The 21,044-nt window shown below is 37.9% G+C and overlaps 2 protein-coding genes across 2 annotated transcripts in view; one reads left to right on the top strand and one right to left on the bottom strand.

Moving 5' to 3' along the window:
- The window catches only part of CPNE3 (copine 3), a 78,409-nt gene extending 68,685 nt beyond the window's left edge, over positions 1-9,724 (top strand). The window contains exon 18 of the mRNA XM_068397174.1: positions 9,656-9,724. The gene's annotated coding sequence lies outside the window, so the exon portion shown is untranslated. The remainder of the gene's footprint in view (positions 1-9,655) is intronic.
- Positions 1-21,044, bottom strand: part of CNGB3 (cyclic nucleotide gated channel subunit beta 3) — a 70,618-nt gene that overhangs the window by 29,450 nt on the left and 20,124 nt on the right. The window contains exons 4-9 of the mRNA XM_068397171.1: positions 7,856-8,010; positions 6,254-6,439; positions 5,467-5,675; positions 3,541-3,591; positions 1,494-1,580; positions 122-186 (exon numbers count right to left, since the gene is read on the bottom strand). Coding sequence (XP_068253272.1) covers positions 122-186; positions 1,494-1,580; positions 3,541-3,591; positions 5,467-5,675; positions 6,254-6,439; positions 7,856-8,010 — 753 coding nt within the window. The remainder of the gene's footprint in view (positions 1-121; positions 187-1,493; positions 1,581-3,540; positions 3,592-5,466; positions 5,676-6,253; positions 6,440-7,855; positions 8,011-21,044) is intronic.

Genomic DNA, 21,044 nt, shown 5'->3' on the forward strand with positions numbered 1-21,044 from the left:
CTTAAATTGAACAGTTAAAGATGTATCATATTCCATCCAGTGCTTCACTGACAAGTCATGAAATCAAATGTAATGCATTCTGTGCTGGGCTTTGCATGCTACAAAGGTCTAATAAGCATACCTGTAGATGTATGCTTTGTCCAGGATAGCTTCCAAACGATCATTAAACTCAAAGAATGTGTTATGCTGAATGGAAAAGAAATGAAAGTAATTCAATCACTATTCCTCACCACACATCTTTTTCTAATAGTACAGACATTCATTCACATACACATTGTGAAAATAATGGATTTTTTGGTAGTCTGAATTTCTTTAAATATTTAACTAAAAGGTGAACTGCAAAGCAAAGATGAAAATTGTGTTAAACATTGTTTTGGGTGTTCAGTGTCCCATTAATCTGATTATAGAAATAACAATAACCTTGCTGTTTAGGTCAGACTGCTGCAGATGAATGACTTCTATTTCCTCAAACATACGTAATTGCTTGGACAACTTTACCAGAGAAAATTACACACATAAAAATTCCTTTTCACTATTTCTGAAATTCTAGTAATTCTCAGTAAGTGATCATATGTATCAACAACCACACACTAGATGATAACTATGTAGTAACAAGTCCTGCTGTATTGAATTCCTCCTGTTAATTATTTGTCATTTGCCTTTAGTGATAGCCCTTAACATTCGCATGTAGCTTTTTTCTTTGTTTTTGTTCAGTACACGTCTGTTTGCCTAATATGAGGTACTGTTTAGCTTTTCATTCTTTCATATTTTTTTGGTTCTGATTTATGGAATTCTGAAGTTTTGTTGAAAACTGAAGTGAAGAGCACCTTCATTTTTTTCTCAGAGTTCTTGTTCCCCCTCCAACTGTAAATGAAAGCTAATTCTTTGTCAACTTATTGCTTATGTGAAGGGTAATGTATTTAGTATCAGAGTGGCCTGCTAGGTACCATGAAATGCAGGGAGAGACCTGTTGTCTAATCCCTTCTCAGCCACTTCATTGCACAACTCCAGATGTCTTCGGACTTGATAACAAAAGTGGGGTTATGCTTGTTAAATATGCTGTGTGTAGCTTATGTTGTCCTTAAAATTCCCTCCTTTGCTTTTAAACATCAACATTACCAACAGAAGAGAAAAATACTTTGGCATTAATTACTGATCTTAAATTAATTTTTTTTTGATCTTTGAAAACTAAACAGGTAATTTAAGGTTAATCTAGTTTAAATAATGGAAACAAACCACCCTTGATCACAAAAAAAACTTTTGAAAGTAGAAAATAATAAAGTCAAATCAGAAGAAAAATAAAAGAATAAGGGCTTCATTTGGCTAGGCTATATCTTGTATTCTTTGTTGGTTTGTTTACTGATGTTGAGGGTTATCCTGAAGATATTTTCCAATTTCTAAATTTCATATTCCTAAATATTATAAACAACTTTCCACTGGGTTGTAAAAACATACATATGTGGTTAGCCATCCATCACTAACACAGATCTTACCTTTAGCATCCTATTTGCTCTAAATACTGGGTTAAGTCCAAAGAAGTAGTATAAAACTTCAAATGGCAATACTGATATCACATCAAGCTGTTGAAGAGCAGAGAGGTCAATTTAAACTTCACAATAATCATAAAGCATTTACTTGCTGTCAAAAACCTATTTAGATTGAATCATGACTGAGTGTAACTTAACAGTCAGCATGCTAAGCCCGTAACTTCCCAAGTACTGGCAGGCACGATTATCTCTTTGAAAACACCAACAGCTTTGCTCTGCCCTGCTTTTAAGTCTCCTGTGCCTGAGATTTTAATCTGTTTCATGGGGATTATTAACAACATCTCAGATATTTGATTACCAATACATTCTGTTATTTCAATTATAGTTCTGACAAGGCTAAAATGGTAGACATGTGGCTGGTGAGTGGAGGTGGGGAGACCACTCCACAAGCACTTCTTAGAAGTCCTACGGCTTTTAAAACTAGAATGCCTAAAGCAATCTGGGGGAGCACGATGAATTAGACTCCTTGCTTGCAACCTGCAGAAGCCGTGTGTTCCAAACAACAGATTCATCATAGGATGATAAGTTTGGTTGTTGTTTTTTTGGTTTTTTTTTAATAGATACTGTCTTTTGTTGTATTTGGATGCTGCTTCTTTCCATATCGCTAAGATTTGCAACATCTCCCTGCAGTCCATCAACTGTGCAATTACTCTTCTTATTTGCCTACTTTACTGTTTCCAAGAATTCTGTGGAGAGACGGAAAGCTGTGGCAAACTTGGCTTTGTCTTTTTAAAGATCCTGTGATGCCTTGCTCTGTTGCTGATATCATTTGGGAACAAAAGAGGGAAGTGGAACTGTAGGCTTCATCTCACTGTAATCAGAAATGCCTTTGCTCTGAGAGATGCAACTCATGTTGGGAGCAACTAGCCTGCAGCACTGACCTTTGATTCCATGCAAGTAAGATGCATTTAATACCTGAACTCTGAAAAAAGTAAACCAAACCAAAAAATTCATTGAGGACAAACAGTCTTTTATGGCCTTTCTCCCTCTCTCAGACACATGCTTAAGGGGAGGCAAAATTTAGTCACAAGTGCTTCAATATCAGTAACTGTTAATTAGTACTTAATCATATGGCAAATTCTCAGATTACATCTATGTCTTCATGTGGTGAGATCACTCAATTCTCATTAGTTTCTGCAGAAATCAAGAGCACTGAACATACTGCAAGTGTGAACTTAAAACCATATATATACACTCAGTTCTCCTGCTGTAAGCTTGACTCTGTCCTAGTCACTTGCCTGTATGGTTTGTGTCCTGTGCTTTCAGCTAGCTTAACCTCAAGTATATAAGTAATGATATCACAGTCACTGAAACAAATTTAACTCTGAAACAAGGCAGGTGCAAAAGTATTTACAGAAGAGGAGGGGGCAATAACTGAGTTTTCAGAGGTGTGGGCTCAGTGTCACAGAGCTGTGTGTGTATCAGGAATTCAATAGACTACCTATCCTCTGTTGGCAAAAACAATATTTAGGAACAAAATGAACAGGTTTCCTAAATCAAATGCATCTTTGTTTTTACAAAGTGCAATGATCATCAAAATCCTTAGTTTGAATTTTTGTTTACTTGTGTGAGTGATGACCTATTCAATACCACGAGATGCTTCATAAGACTTCACAGAATAGACTTATCATCTAACTTCAAGACTTCTTATTTTGTTTAATGAATCTCTGGCAAACTGTGCTATTGTCTTTCAGTGTGTGGGGATGACCTCACACAAATTCATCAAAACAGAGAATTTTATTAATTCTATTTTATTAATCTATTATTATTCAGAATTAATAATTATAGTTGCATTTATAATTATCCTATTTTACAATTAAACACTGTTTATGAAGATGGCAATCTTCAGTTGGTGAGCAATGACATGCAATCGAGCCAATGCTTTCTGGTGATGTTCTTAAACCAACAGTGATTTCCAGTGAATGAAAAAAATCCTGGGAAATCCTGCAGCCAGAACTTGCATATTGACACCAGTAAAACAGGGTCTGCTTACCCGAAACTTCATAGAGCTGTGGTAGAATTTCTTCATTTCCATTCTGTCTGACTACAGTGATAACGAAAGGAGAAAAAGGCATAGTCAAGAACAGAATGTCAAGAATGAGTGTCTGCTACCTGACAATAATAATAATTCTCTTCTGATAGTAGGGATGATGACAGTTATATTAATGATGGTCTAAAAGTATGAGAAATGTCTGTGGGAAGAAATAGTACTTTTATTAGACCAGTTTATGCTAAACCAGATTTTATTAGACCGACTTGAAAAAATCAGGTTTGAGTTTTGTCTGATTTTTTTCCAAGTCTGGCTGTTGGTCTAGCAAAGTATGTTACATTTTTCCCACAAATCTTCCCTCTCGAGACATCTGTACCAGTTGGTGCTTGACCCAAACCCCTTCAATTTCAGGGCCAAAAACTCCATTTGACTACAGTGGTTCCAAGAAAAATGCAAAGAACATTTCTGATGGTGCTGTACAAAATTAGCTCTTTGAAAGTTATCATTAACATGCTATCATTATTAGCATTATAATAATCAACATTGCATTCATTAATAATGATTAGCTATTTATTTTTAAATTGCTCTCCATGGGAACTGATGCTAATACCTTAATAAGACAGGGTAATCAGAAGTATCTAAATAAATGTATCTATTATTATGCTTTCTGTATTTATACCAGGGACACTTTAAAAATAACTTTAAAATCTTAAGGATATTTCCATGTCAACTTTTCACTATTATCAGTTTAAGCATTAAACTAAATGCAGGAGATCAGGCAGTAGATGATCTCTTCATGCACTGAAATCTATGAATTGTATAAACAGCTTCAAGGGAAATACAAGGTAATCTTCCTATGTTAGAGTTTTAACCTTGTTCAGAAAAACTTGAGTTTTGTAGTATTCAGGCAAGATTGCCAGTTACTGAATGTCTTGGCATGGAAAAATACATGACATTGCACTGCATTTAGTATCTATCCAAACTGTATTTGCAGTTTTATCTGAGATTCCTCTATAAAGGTATCAGTAGTATCTTGTATGCACAATGTGTAAAACTTTATGTAAAAGCAGTGAACTAAAACTAGTTCCAAATTACATTTGAGGATGTATAACTTTGAATTTTCTGTCTGGTGGGCACACTAGTGTCACAATGAAGTTATCTAAATTCATTTTTTTCTGCATTAGGTTTTCTTCTGTAAGAAGTTAAAGAATCAAAAGTAGGGAAGATTTTAAAGAGAAGTTAATGTTCCAGGTGCCCTTTTGATATGTTAAGGGCAAGCTTTTACCTTTTTTCAGATACTTAGAGTTTTATTTTGCATTTCTCTATAAAAACATAACACAAAAATAGTAGCAATAAGCAAAATTGAATGTACATATTTTCCCAAAATAAAATATCTAAAATAAACTATTTTCAAATCTTCCCTGAAATTACAGGGATTTGCTCTGATTTTGGTAAAAAACCCCGACAATCTCACAATCTGTAATAAAACACGCATATCCTGTGCAGCTCTAGCGGAATAAGCACTGTCTTCAACTATGACTCCTACACAAAGTGAATAGAAAGGTGAAAGTTTCACACAAAAACACATGCATATATGTGTGAGTATATAGTCATATAATCACTGATTCCAGTGAAGCTGCACCAGTTTACTCCTGGTGAGGAAGAGCTTTATGCCTGTGCCAGCTACTCTCATCTGTTACTTTCGAATCTGTTTTTTCTTTTTTTAAGAATGTAGACAATGGGTGTGTTTCCTTTTTGCAAAATAGGATAATGGAAGGTCAGTGAAGAAGAACATAGGTATCCTTCGATAAATAAAAAAGTTACATAGATTTGACATAGCAGGAAAAAATGTGTTACATTAAAGGAAATTCTTATAATGTACTTTAACACACAACTACTACCTGTGGAAATCCCAGTGCCAATACTTACTATTATATCTCCACCTTTTAAAAATTGCACTCGGGGCTGGAATATCAGTAAGTCACACAGGTAGCAGATATCACAAATGATGTCTATGGTAAACCAATATATTGTATTACTCGGGGTTTGATATGGAAACACAAAGCGAAGGGGAATAAACCAGCAATTCCAATTATAGGCGAGTGTCACAAGCATAAGCCATGCTACGTATCGGCGATCTGAAAGAAAAAACACTGAATTTACAGGCATGAACTTAGAATCTTTTCTCATTCTTTTAGACACATATATTCTACTGATGTCTCTGGGAATGTTTCTGCCCAGAGCAACCTACCATTCTCCCTTTTTCAATGGCACAGGCTGCTAAAGTGATATAGGTTGGGACTAGGAGTCACACAAAGAATTTCCAAAAGCGAAAAAAGATGAGTTTATGAGAGTGTATAGAAGTTAATTCAACTGAAGAAACTCGATACATTTTGCATGCTGCTGGTATATGTTATAACTGACAAAAGAATTATTTGGCCGTAATGAATGGGACAAATTCTAGATCAAAAATCAGAAGACTTGGGTTTTAATTGTGGTTGGTTTGCATATCAACTTTGTGCATACCATCTTTACAACTGTTGTCACTTTTCATTAATTTTCCCTGTTTGGAACAAATGTTCTTTAGGGCAGGATCTATGCGTCCCTCTGAGTTGCAGACTGGAATGTGGATCTTATGGTGGCTCACAAGGACTATGTAATACTAGGCCACTTCAATATGCCTTTACCCTATTCTATTGTATGGCTTTTAATTTACCTGTGTATGAGTCTATGCTGTCTGGTAGCTGCAGATACTCCATGTATTTTTTCAGTGAAGGTTTTTTGAATTTGCAGCACAGCATATCACAGTAATGATCCTCCTCTGGCTTTGCTTCTGCATCCTCTTTCTTTTCTTCTTTTTTTTCTTCTTTTGGTGGGGGTGAAGGTTTCTTCTTTGATGGTGCTAGCCACATAGAAGGCCACAAAGGACGACATTTTAATAATGGCTCAAGTACTACACCCCGTTTAAACATGTACAAGAGCCTCATCATTTTAAAACCTCTTTTAAAAATACTTGGCAGTGACTAAATCTACAATTCGTTATAATACTGAATACATTCAAAAAGAGATCGGAGCATAAAATCACCACTGATATAATCATGTACATCTGCTATCAAGAACAGGGCACTTCATGTTACAGAGTGCAATATATATATTACTCTATTTCCTTGAACAGTGCCCACAACTAATACCATAAAAGACTGACAAGAAATAAGGTAATTCATAATTCAGCATTCATTAGTGCAACTCGGCATTTCTCTTTACGTGACTGTTGCAAATAATGCATGCAGTTAGGATGGAGATAAGAAAAGGTCTCTCCCCTCTCCTGAGAACTGATATGCAAGATGCAGCAGGTGAAACTAATGGGAAGCCTATGATTTTGTATGTTTCTAGGCTTACAAAAGTCTTGTGGCACTCCTTTTAGCCCAGTTCTTCCGTCTTTGGGCTGGATAATTTTGTCCACACATTTGTCCCATTAATTCAGGTAGCTTTACCTCTAAGTAGGATACACAGTCCTAGCAGTAAACTGGCAAACTGGATCTATAATGATTTAGGAAATAAAAGATTGTAAGTTCTACAAAGAGGACAAAAGATGTAAATGAGCAAAAAAATAATAATTAAAAAAAAATTCCTTTATCAGCTGGTATAGTTGATAATACTTCAGGAACTATTTTTTCCAGCTTATTAAAAAACAGGTAAGCAGTAAACAGCTTCTAAAAAATGTCAGAATATAAAATCACCACACTCAATTCTTTGTGAAAAGTAAAAAAAAAAAAAAGTCACTTTCCTCTAAAGAGGAAAAATATTATATTTGTTTTATGTTTCATATTTTGTCAAACGTAAATGTTTAAATTAATTTCAGATGAGTTTGCTCTATTCAAAACATGTACTTAAAGTCCTCAATGTGTCTGCTGCCATGGTTAAAATTTTATTTACTTTTACACAGCAGATCTAATTTCAGAGTGACTAATATCTACTCATAAGATATGTACATTTCTTCAGATTCATCCCCATGAATAAAGATATCTGGGAGCTATTTTAAAATATATAAAACTGCTTGACAGGGATGATTCTAGACATTGCCCGAGATTTTTTCCCCAAATTCTTCAATGATGGGGTTCAAAGGGAGCTGGTACCTGATGACCTGGCTTACTGTAGACTCAAGGATAAATTGACTTCAGTGGGCACAAACTGCTCCATTTCAGTGGGCAAACAAGCTATACGTACTTGAAAATTTTATTACAGTGTTTTCTGTTCCCACAAAATAATTTTAATCTTTAAACTCAACAAATGCACAGCTATTTCTGGAGTCACTTACAAGCTGTAGGACTGCCTTCAGGGGAGGACAGCACTGGGTCTTTCAGCTTTTCCTTATAGACTGTTGCCCTTTCCCGCATATTTCTGACAATCTCTTGAAGCTGGGCATCAGCATACTCATTTGTTTGGAAACGTGAAGTTGTTGGCTTCTGTATGCTACTTAAAACAAAAGGAAAAAAGCTTAATGTACTGGAAAGCAATGGAAGGAAACAGTACTAATTCTACTTCTGAGCAGAAGTCAGACATTAAGACTGGATCTTTATTGGCCACAGTGCTTATTCACATCACTTAACTCACGGTAAGTGGACACCTAAGTTAACCGTTCTGCTTATGTCAACTGATATTGTTGGCTATGTGCAGCAGTCTATATGATATTTCCGGCAGAGGAGGTCAGGGTACCCTGTGCTCTGCGTAGCCCACTACACTAATGACTTCCCTCTGCTGCTTTTCACCAAGTTCTACTGTGGCTATGTAAGGCCTAGAGCTTATCCTACGTATTCGATAAGATACAAGGCAAGCTGTTCCCATCTGTGCATAAAATGTGCTCTTTATATATGGTAATATCCTAATGATGACAGGACATAATAGAATTAAAGACTAATGTGCAGGTAGGGGAGGAGAGATTATGCTTACTTTATGCTTCCTAATATTGGGAAAATTGATTTCATCTAGGTGTTGTTATGGGTATTATCTAACACGAGGTAAAAAATGCATCTGTTTTACTAAACAGAAACAAAACACTGGTGTTCTTGCTGAAGTTTCTTCTATTTCCACTAAGAGTTTACTCAGGGTCATAGTAACACTGAGCTGATGTTCTGGTACTTGCAGCGTTTCTTCAAACTGTTGATTTTCAAACACCTGCAAGCTCACATTCTGCACTGAAACTAATGCTTTTAATACGATCTATGCATGTTGCACAGTCAATTAGAAAATCTAGGTGAGTGTGATTCTTGATCAACTCTTTTGGGCTTATTCATACTTGAATAGTATACAGGGAACTGCTAGAGAGAGTCCAGCACAGAGCCACGAAGATGATTAAGGGAGTGGAACATCTCCCTTATGAGGAGAGGCTGAGGGAGCTGGGTCTCTTTAGCTTAGAGAAGAGGAGACTGAGGGGTGACCTCATTAATGTTTATAAATATGGAAAGGGCAAGTGTCATGAGGATGGAGCCAGGCTCTTCTCAGTGACATCCCTTGACAGGACAAGGGGCAATGGGTGCAAGCTGGAACACAGGAGGTTCCACATAAATATGAGGAAAAACTTCTTTACGGTGAGGGTGACCGAACACTGGAACAGGCTGCCCAGAGAGGTTGTGGAGTCTCCTTCTCTGGAGACACTCAAAACCCGCCTGGACGCGTTCCTGTGTGATATGGTCTAGGTAATCCTGCTCCGGCAGGGGGATTGGACTAGATGATCTTTCGAGGTCCCTTCCAATCCCTAACATTCTGTGATTCTGTGATTCTGTGATTCTGTGAAAATTCATCCTCAATTACTTGCTACTGTCTGATTATGCAAACTGGGGCTATTTTTGAGTCCCACCCAGCTAGCAGCTGAGCCATGCATTTGGACTTCCTCTATGTGGAGACCAGGATATGGGATTTCTTCTGTATCCCAGACTCAACACTTCTCAGCTGGTGTCACACACTGGTGTCAAAGCTGGCTAGAAATGGCTGTGACTGGTGCAGGGTAGCCCAAGGCCTCCTCCCACACAGATCACAACTGACACCCCTGCACCAAAACCCTGACAGCTGTGCTCAGTAGAGGGAATACAGCATAGAATTTTTCTTTCTTTCTTAACAGTTTTTCAGCTCTGTTCCAAATACCACGGGGATATGGATGTTATGGCAAGAAAAGAGGCAGATCAACAGTGAAGCATGCCTGAAATTTCCAGATTCTTGAGAAGACCTTCACAACGCTGAGTAGAGGGAAAGTGGTATGACAGTACCTTGAGTAGAGAAGAAAGGAAAAACACTGTGAAGTGATCTTTGAATAAACACCGTGTCTCTTCAAGACCTAAACCTACTCTGAAGTTCCTAACAGAAGGAGCTGAAACTAAAAAAGGAGAGTGTCAGAGTGGGATGCGTGTAGCTTTTTGAGAAGTACAGTTTTCTGGAGACACAACACATATCACGGTGCCCAAGGAAGTGTAATTTAAGGATGTGAAAATCCTTCAGCAATAAAACCATTGGATAAAAAGGAGATAAGCTGTTTAAAGCAGAAGAAGCAGAAGTATGGAAGTATGTGCTTACCATTCCTCTGATTTAAGTCTTCTGTAGTGTCTGTTTCTTAAAACTCCCCAGACAAGAGATTAATCAAACAGTTCTGATATACTTTGTAATCTCATCACAGATCCTTTTGTGTCACATATTCCCTTCACTCGGGCCATCTGCAGTGTAATGAAATCCTTTCTTGTTTTGAGCTAACACGTCACAATTAGTTTTTCAGCTTCTATGCAAAGAATTTCAAATAGTTCTTACTCTTTACTGTTACTGTATTTGCTCAGGGCATTAGCTATCTTATAGTAAAATACACTTATCACAAGTGTCATGCCAAAGCCCCCTTCTATCTGCTTTCTAGGGATAAGCTATAAATTGCATGGGATTTTCTTGTTATTTCACAGCCTTTCCAATAAAAGTTAAGGTCTCCTCTATCATAAATTTGATGCTTTATCATTGCAATGTAACCCAAAGGAACCATGTTTTTATTTGGTACTGATTAGAAACTATGTGAATTTGTTTAAAGTTATTTGCCTCACAGTTGATGAGAAATTGATTTTTCTTGCCCTACTTCTCATTTGGTTTGCATTACCTTGTCCTCTATTATTTTCTAGTAACAAAAAACTTACTTTAAATTTTCTCTGGATAATACAGATGGAAGAGGCTGCATGTTGAACACTGTTAATTTGAAGCTGTGTATTGTACATGTGCTTTGTGTGGAGGTGCACTTTAAATTGACTTGGCTAATGAAGCCCATTCAAACTTGACTAAAAAACTTTTAATATTCACTCCATCTCTTGCATTAGGTGGCGCTTTGCCATGAATGTGTGACACCAGTGCCATGCAGCTGCCTTTCACCGCATGCAGCGGTGGAAATTTCTTGGTGGAAATTAGGGTCTGACTCAGCACCTCCTGACTGGCCTGAGACCATTTCCCCAGCAGAACTGAGGTACTTTCCTCTTTTTCTCCTCTGTTTTTTTTGGCAATGTTTCTTTCACTATATACATGCTCTTTCATGTAGTAAAATTTTATTAACTCTATTAACACGTTTTACAAATTCATTTACATAAATACACAGGTGCCAGCAGAACGTGACAGCCAGCAGGAACAAGAGTACATTTTCCAGGTCAGAGACCCTGCTAAGGTAATTCTCTTAGAAGAAACCACATTTAATAATTTTAATTTGTCCGTCGTACTACATTGCAATGTTTTCTGATTCTGGTTTGCTACTCTTCAGACTTTCAGATCTTGTGCCTGTGAGAAAGGTTAGCTTGACTTATTTTTAGCATGCTCTGGTAAGAAGATAATGCCTCATTTTGAATCCATAATTATTTTCATTCACACCTCACAGTTATAATTACAGTTTGATTGATCTCATACAGGACTTTTTGGTTTTATTCTTTGTGTGAAAGCTCTCAGGGGGTGATCAAACTTGAGGATATCGTTCAGTTCCTGGTTTGTATCTGCCTGTGTTATATAGCTGAATAGTTTGTGCTGTACAGGGGTGGATCTGCACAGTCAGAGGTAAATCTACTCCCTTACTAACACGCTGCTTAGCTGGGCAGAAAGACACTTTGCCTTCAGTTTTCTTTGCTGAGCTGTGCCGAGTGCTAGGATTTGTCTCTAAGATGATATGTTATTCTTTAAGCAAATTTATCTCTGACCTTTGTGCAATATGTTACAATAGGCCTAGGTCTATATTACTTACTACAACACATAGTCCTTTACAGAGCAGAAAGTTATAATTTCACATGGCCAAGGAAATTAAAAAGTCAGGACCACAATTCATGTACTATGCACGTAGTTTTGTTATTCAAACATATTTTATTTAACAGTAGCAACATATATAACAATAGAAGTATAATAATAATATAGTTTTCTTGTGTTTTTGATTTGTAGGTTTTATCTTTTTAAATTGTAGGTTTAAACTTGTTTGTTTAGTGAGTAAAGTTACAGTGCCTTAATTCTCCCCATGCCAAGGGAAAAGATTTAGACACTTATAGCATAGCGGAAGAAAATGACCTTGAAAGAACAGGCCATGTAAATACTGCATTGAGTGTGCTAGTGTATGTAACATCCGTTAAGTACTGTGGCTTTGAAGTTTTCTGTGTTAAGAGTTCAAACAAAATAGGGATCAAGAAATGCAATAGATTAGTTCAGAATAACTCAAGTTTACCCTTTTCTAAGTTGCAATCTAGAGTTTAATTCTTTCTTGCTTTTTGGCAATGAACACCAAATATTTGAGTTCCACTCCATCTTTTATCTACCAGGTGACCCCTGAGAAAATGTGTTTCATAAATGTATGCTGCTGCCTGGAAAAAATCCATACCACTTTTTGCTGATTTCAGTTATAACCTTTCTTTTTGCAGTGCTTAAGGAACTTTCTCCTATGTAGCTGGAAATAAAATTCTTGATCTTGCAATAGAACTTTTAATGCTTTTATTGAGCACTGACATTATGATTTATGATTGTATTTACAAGCTATGTCTTGAAAAAATAATTTGTTGTCTTAAATAAATTATGGAGAGTGTCTAATTCAAATAACCAATTTTCAGAAGGATATGACAATGCATAGCTATACAAATGTCCACAAAACATGATGGTATAGCTGAGAAATATTTCAATGAGAATAGATAGAAAAATGTAGTTCTAAGCATTGATTCAAAAACACATCCTCAGTTTGTGCTGACAATCCCACTGCGGATAATGTTACAGAAATCAGATCCCTCTATCTGTCCCCAGTTCCAAGTTTAAGCTCACACATCCTAAATGACTAGGAAACCTAATGTTTCTCTGTAACAGAAAAAAATGTTAGTCATCTGCTTGGTACAGGAACAGGGGTATTCTGAGCTATTCTGATTATGCTCCATTTACAGTCAATAGAAGGCTTCTCTGAAGAGAGGTTCAGAATTACTAAGATAGGTTTCTGCTCTGAGTTGCCTGCAAAAGGAGACTATAGTCCTTTACCTGCACAGAAGCTTATGGAGTTTTAGGAGTGAGCTTTAATATTTTCTTTAATGACATCGGTACAAAACATACTAGTGTGCTAATGATGTTTGATAGGACATGGGATTGGGAAAATTAAAAAGTAGGACTGATTTCTATACAGGGAAAATGGAATTATTTAGTCTGAGTAATAGAAATGAGAGCAAATCCAATGCTACAGAATGCAGAGATGCATTTAAGAACAAATTATAAGAATTTCTTTTGTAAATGGTGGGATCATCAATTGCAGATGACAAAAGAATAAATATCCAAGTGTTTTAGTCAACAGCAGGGTGCTTATGAGCCATACTGAAATCTGGCTATGAAAAACACTGGTGCAAGTGTAAGCCTAGGATGCACCTCACATATTGCCAGTGAAGGAAGCATTAATATTGGTATATAAGCCAATAGCGAGAGTTATTCTGACCAGCTATACTCAAAAGGTGAATTAACATAAGGAACTGTATAAAGTCTCTTAGAATGATCAAGGCTACTGAGAACTTGGCTTTAAAAAGGACAGCAAAACAGATTGAGAGGCAATAGGATAATTGCCTATAAATACAAATTTTGGTGGAGAACCAGGTAGGAAAAAGAGGTATTTGAGCTGAAGAACAGTATTGTAACAAGAATAAATGTAAATAAAAACATAATGAATTAGTATGAGTTAAAGGTCTGAAGAAAGTTTGTATGCCTTTAAAGACTGGGATTACAGACATGCTTCTAATATGAGTGGAAGTTGAAACAAGTGTGACAGATTTCATGATTGTATCAGCTAAGATCATGAAATCTATTTTAGGCAGTGGTTCCCAAGAATGTAAGAGAATGGGTGCAGCACAACAGGAAATCCTTTTCAGCAAACAAACTTGAAATATATAAAGATTTGGAAAGTGAATGAGTGACTTCCCTTGTATAGGTAACACTGGGTCCACTACTGCCAAAACTCTCAACAGCTCAAGCGCTAAGAAAGTGAGTTTCTAAGATAAATGTATTATCTTACAGTCTTGAAACAAACTGTTGACATGTTAGATTCCATGGAATTTCAAAAAGCTCTTAATTAAATTTTAATTTTCATTAGCGGTCTTGAAACAAATATCTTCCTTTGCCCCATCAACTCTTCTTTTAAGAGGGAAAGTGTTTGAGAGAGACCCATCTTTAGTGATCCAGAAGATTATGTCTTTCTCTATTTGCTGCATGTTTCGAAATACTGGCAGTATATTAGCTTTCTTTGCAAGAAAAAAGAACAAAATACATTTTTATTTCCATTCTATTTTGGGATTGAGTTATTCTTCACAATGCAATTTGAATTTAAACTGATGTTACTTTTTTCCTACTATCTACTTTCTTACATATTTCATTAATTTAAACTTAGAGATATAATAATATTTGGGTTGGTTTCGGTTGTATATAGAAGCAAGAATAGGCCATAAGCATTAATAAGCTTCATGTGGACACCATGTAAGTAAAACTTTCCATTGGAATTCATTACTTTCCCTTAGTTCAGAGTCTTTGCACAGAAATTATGCTCTTTTTGGCCCTAAGGAAGTGTTTTTGAAATAAAATGCAGAGATCATCCATTTCCCAGACCTCATGTTGTATTCATACAGCAAAATGGATATAGAAGCAACAATGTTCAAGGAAGACACTATCTTTCAGAGTTATCTACTGCCATTGGACTCAGAACAAACTCCTTGATACAGTGCAGACTGAAATCTAATCATCTAGGGTGCATGAGATGCCTCCTGTTTAGTTCAAAGGTTTGTCACAGCAGCTTCTTTGACAATCCTCCTAGTTATTCAATCACAACAGGCTGTGAATCCTCTAATCTTCTTAACAGTACTCTCTAAGGAGAAGTCTGTCTCAATGCTGAACACATGGAACTCTCAGTACCAGATTAAAATGTGAATAATATTTTATTTTAATTAGTAATTTTGCAGTATGGACTATGCAAAAGAAAGTAGGATGAATGTTGAAAGTATCAATTAACTTTGAAAAATCACCTATCTTTAATGTCACTGGTGATATAAAGTTGTTTAATTGGACTGGATATTTACTATGACGTAAAAAATAAGGGCAGTATAATTTCTGACATTCATTACTTTAGAACAAAAGTATAATATTCTAAGAACCATATAATAATAATTGAGGCAGTCTTGCCTCACTTATTTCCTTATCTGGTGCTGTTGTGTCATTGGGGCTTTCTTATCTGTTAAGTGATTAAATCTGTCAGGCATCTGCCTCTTATCAGGAATTTTTAAAGATATTTCTTATCATATACACATAAGTTCTATTGCATTCAAACACATCTAAATGCAAACTCATAACTTATTTCCATAAGCATATAAAAATTTATGGCTAAGGAAAAAATGTCTTAATCAGAGAATGATCCAGTGCTGTACTGAGTTCATGAGCACAGCACAAATCCTTCTTCAAACTTTCTCTTCTTCAGTTTTTATTAATACGCAGAGAATAAAAAGCTAAAATGAAAACACTATAATATTTGTCATAGTGAATTTTAAAAAAAGTTGCAATAAAATGTCTCAAATTTGAAAAAATTAATTTTCAATAGATGCTTTAATTTCTCATCTGTTTTCGTACAGATCCTAAAGCTTGGGACTGTAGAGAATTTTGAGATATACTGTAATCCTAGTCCCCACAGCTCAAAGCAGGATGAAATAGCTTCATTAAGCCTTCAAGGAAAAACTTCCCAATTCGCTACCTTTTTAGCTTCAGGCTACCTACTTGATCGTTGTGCAGAGTGAATGGCATTAATTAGCATGGGTAACTGCATCCTGCAGAATGGATGGAATTTGAATGCTGTAGGAAAATACATCTCAGCAATGATTACAGCAAGTTTAATCTGTTTTGGTACAGGCAGCATACCTTTCTATTTAATTTGCAAGTTCTCAATTTAGCCATTGCAGAAATTCAAATCCAAGCACTAAAAGTGACAAGCTCTGAAAGAAGAACCTGAGCAGAAGCAATATAAGTGCTAAGAAAAGTATTTTGATTTTTTAATACATTATTGTATTCCCAGTCCGGCTTACAAAATATACTGGATGAATTCGATTTGTTCACAATTTTAAGTGCTGCAGTGATTAGCTGGAAACAAGTAAGGAAAGGTATTAGTCTCTTTATAAATTATGCTTGTAGCTATGTTTAAACTGGGATTTTTCAGAAGTGCCCAATGTTGGCCTTGTTTTACTTTATCTCAAGACGATTGGAGTTTAGTGCCATGAGTCGATTGGAGTTTAGTGCCATCTTTTTGAGTCCTGGTGTTCCCACAGTAATCAAGGATTTCTGGAGACTCTTCAGAGGGTTGATACTGGGTCTGTTTCACCAGGTTGCTGAGATTTTGTTCTTGTGATAGGACATAGTCTCTCTAAGATGCATCTACTTGGTGAATTGATGTTTTGCAACCAGTGGATGGCAAGCACTAATAAGCACGGTAATTTTCTTAGGCGAGGTAAATGAGCTAAATGAAGAGCATAACTCACTGAGAACATGCTACCAGCAGGAGTTCTCTTTATTGACCTGACTATGCACCACATAGCAAATTGTCTCTTAATCTTTGTTTGTTTTGTTCTTTTTTTTGCTATTAGCCAAATTAGAGAGGAAAAAAATCTCCTTTATGGGCCTGAGAAGGACTGGTATAGCCTACTAGGTAATAGGATGTGGCTATGAAAAAGGCAAACTACAAGCACAAAACTCAGTCTTCCTGAACCACCTGCACTCATATGGCAGTTTGCAACACTGGAGCTCCCTTTTTTGAAAATGTTGAAAGCTAGATTTCTGCGTTTGCAAAGCAGAATCAGAAGAGTACATTTACTGGGTGGGAATGTTAAACATACTTTGTCTAATTTTTATATTTTATTAAAATTTATTTAGTGCAATTTATATGAACAAGTTTTGTTCATGACACCTGGCTTCTGAAGGTGGCGTATCAGATATAATTTTTTGTTCCTCTCTAAACATAACCCAGAATATGTAAGATCTTGAGGTGAAATCTAAAAGCATCTGAAGTCCCGGTTTCCCACTGTATTTTTTTCTTTATGTATTTCTTTCTTATTCACAACCTGGGAATATGGATTGTCATTTACACAGCATTTTGCAGAGTAGGATTCATGATCCTTGACTGTGGCTTCAGAATACTGCCTTAGTATAAATAGTACTTTGTAATCACCTTGGTAATCTTGGAAGATGAAAGAGTCTTACAACTTTATCCAGGCTTAAAGGCTTTTAAAAGACACAGAGGAGAGAAGAGGTCATAGAAGCTCTTTGTATCCCTCTGTTTTCTCTGGTGTACGCTCTCAGATGCTTTGTTTACCGTTCTTCCATACTCTACTTTTTCTAGGACTTCCTGCAACTTGCTTGTCTCATTCTCTGATGCCAGGCATCCGCTACTACCTGTTCCTTAAGCATCTGTCTCCCCTCTACTCTTACATGCCAAAACACTTTATACAGTCCTCCCCTTCATCAGCCACCACATGCCACAGACTCTGTGTTGGTTCCCAGCCTTCAGTGTAGGGTCATACTAAGGTCTCACATTTGCCTCTCCCATGCCACCTTTGTCATCATCTAAATAATGTCTTTTTAATTTTATTTTTTGTTAGATTTTGGGTCCCAAACAGTACCCTCACAAAGCATGCTGTCATTTTCTCTTGTGTACAGAAGGCTATATTCCTGTTTGCAGAGCAAGGTGATCTGGAGACCTTTGCTTTCGGCAGTGGCTTTAGTGCCTGGCCCACAGCTACAGCTCCCCACTGGGTGGCTGCTTTCCTGGCTTGGCTCCAGACCTGCCTTATCAGCACAGACTTGCCTGGAGATCTGGGTTCTGGGCTGGCCTTGGCTCCTACCCCTGGGCCTGCCCTACTCGTCTTGCTCGGGGCTGGGCCTGGACCCTGGCTGGGGAGGCCCCTGTCCTGCCCTGCCCTGCCCACTGTGTTGCTGGCTCCCCATCCCTGAGGCAAGGGCTGGTCCTTACAGCTCCCTGGGGATGTGCCATGTTTGCTTAAGTGCAGTGCAGTATCTCACGTGAAATTCTTGCACTGCATTTCATAGTGCAGGATTGTGTATACGCACATGTGTTTTTATGAACCCTCGCCAACAGAAAGCAATCTTGATATATTATAAAGGCTGCAATGATGTTTTGTGCTAGTTCCTTGTTAATAAGACTCCACTGTCTTCTATTAGAGTGCAAATTAAGTCCCGAGTGTTGTTCTGTTCCCTTATTTCTTGCTGTGAAGAGACAGTGTAACCTTAGCCCTCCCTTTCAGAGATTATTATTGCTCAGCAAATAGCTGTTCATGCAAATTACCTATTGTTCTGTTACATTATCATTAAAGATGGAGGGGAGAAACAATATTCTGGCAGACAGAGATGACTTGTGTGCAACCCTATCTAAGCCATTAGGAAACAGACATTAAAAGTTTCAGTCACTTGGCTGTAATTCAGCACCTTGGCACATCAGTCATTCTTATGTGTCTCCTCTTTCAGACATAGTGTTCAGGTGGCTGAGACCAGTGCTGTGTCTCTCTACTGTTTATTAATGTCCATTGCTGTGTACTGCTGTATTTTAAAAATGAGGAAGTACTGAGAGGGAAAGCCAGAAACATTTTTTTTTTTCCTTGTGGACAAAGAGTTTCTAGGGGAATTTTCAGGAGTAAATGCAGTCTTTGTCAAAGCTGTCGTTCAGTTAGCAAGACAAAAAGTTTATTTGTTCTTTCAGAGGAAGTTCCAAACCCTATTTTCCTATTAATAAATAATACAGGCTGTGCTGCACCATGAGTAAAAAGCTACTCTAATGCAGCTGAACTGGAAAGAGGACACAGCTGGTGTGCAATCTTGCAAACTGTCATACATGAGTAGTGTTACTGATTTCAGAAAAGTTAATTGCATTAGTATAATTGTTCATAAAGAATATTACCTAAGATTTCAAAGTCTAAAATCCTTGTGTGGACATTCATTACCTTCCACTGAAATTCTGCATGGAGAGACACAGGTCTGATCTAAATGAAAAGTGTACTGTTTCAAACAGGACAACTGCCTTCTTCCCTCTTCCTTACTCCATGTATCTGAGCCTGCACAGATGCATATTAAAACATTAAAAGAAGAGAAGGTGAAACCTTTTCTATTAACATAATTTCCATGCCAGTTGGGGTGCTCTGGATGTATATGGTTTGTGAGCAGATATATATCCACAAACCTTACCTTATTATGTATCTTAATCACATTCTATGGGCATACTGATAATTTCTTACTGTGCAGATCAAGTGACTTTTTCTTAAAATGGCTCTTGGGGGATGATTAATATAGGAAAATAGTCTTATCTAAGTCAAAACATAGTACCAGGACCATGAGTACACCTACAGGCCTTAATGGCCCTGAGCAGCCTCCAGTGGGAGTTTCACCCACACCCTCTGCCCATGGGCCTGGGGTGTCCACTTAAGCTCAGGTCTTAGTCACTGCCTGAGCTACATCTAGGTGTGTCTAGCTCCAGTTCTGTCTCTGGTCCCATTTGCTGGATGGTCTTTGGAGCCATATTGTAGCCATGTCTCCAGTCCTGTCTGGCCCTGTCTTTTTTGCTCCTGACTGGACTCACTGGATGGACCCTAAACCTGGTTTATCACTTTGCCTTGTTGAGGGACCCTGTTACTAGGATCCTGCTCTGCTTGCTGTGTTCAGACCCTGTGGGACTGTACCTTGTTGGTAAAGATGCTGCTTGTGCTGGGGTTACCCTTGGCTCTCATCTCCCTTCCCTCAGGGAGAAGCTGGGCCCTTTCTGCTCCCTGAAATACAGCTGGACAAAATCTGAAATTCCAGTTAAGAAAATTCTACCAACCATTTCACCAACTTTGATTTCATTCAACCAACCAAATTACAGCTGTTTCCATAACAGTATCATAGAATCATAGAGTGGTTTGGTTTGGTTTGGTTTGGAAGGGACCTTTAAAGATCATCTAGTCCAACCCCTCTGCCATAGGCAGGGACATCTTCCACTAGACCAGGTTGCTCAAAGCCCCATCCAACCTGGCCTTGAACACTTCCAATGATGGGACATCCACAACTTCTCTGGGCAACTAGAGTCTCAACCATGCGCATCATAAAAGAATTTGTTCTTTACATCTAATCTGAATCTACCCACTTCTAGTTTAAGACCATTTCCCCTTGTCCTGTCACTACAGGCCCTTGTAAAAAGTCTCTGTCCATCTTTCTTGGTGGTCAATGGGACAGAGTCCAGTTGGAGGCCTGTGTCTAGCGGAGTCCCTCAAGGGTCGGTACTGGGACCAGTACTATTCAATATATTCATTAATGACTTGGATGAGGGAGTAGAGTGCACTGTCAGCAAGTTCGCTGATGACACAAAACTGGGAGAAGTGGCTGACACAACGGAAGGCTGCGCAGCCATTCAGAGAGATCTGGACAGGCTGGAGAGTTGGGCGGGGAGAAATTTAATGAAATATGACAAGGGCAAGTGTAGAGTCCTGCATCTGGGCAAGAACAACCCCATGTACCAGTACAAGTTGGGGGCAGAGCTGTTGGAGACCAGCATAGGGGAAAGGGACCTGGGGGTCCTAGTAGACAACAGGATGACCATGAGCCAGCAGTGTGCCCTTGTGGCCAAGAAGGCCAATGGCATCCTGGGGTGTATTAAAAGGGGTGTGGTTAGCAGGTCGAGAGAGGTTCTCCTTCCCCTCTACTCTGCCCTGGTGAGGCCGCATCTGGAATATTGTGTCCAGTTCTGGGCCCCTCAGTTCGAGAAGGACAGGGAACTGCTAGAGAGAGTCCAGCGCAGAGCCACGAAGATGATTAAGGGAGTGGAACATCTCCCTTATGAGGAGAGGCTGAGGGAGCTGGGTCTCTTTAGCTTAGAGAAGAGGAGACTGAGGGGTGACCTCATTAATGTTTATAAATATGGAAAGGGCAAGTGTCATGAGGATGGAGCCAGGCTCTTCTCAGTGACATCCCTTGACAGGACAAGGGGCAATGGG

Source organism: Nyctibius grandis, chromosome 3 (assembly GCF_013368605.1).
Source record: "Nyctibius grandis isolate bNycGra1 chromosome 3, bNycGra1.pri, whole genome shotgun sequence".
NCBI classification, from domain to species: Eukaryota; Metazoa; Chordata; class Aves; order Nyctibiiformes; family Nyctibiidae; genus Nyctibius; species Nyctibius grandis.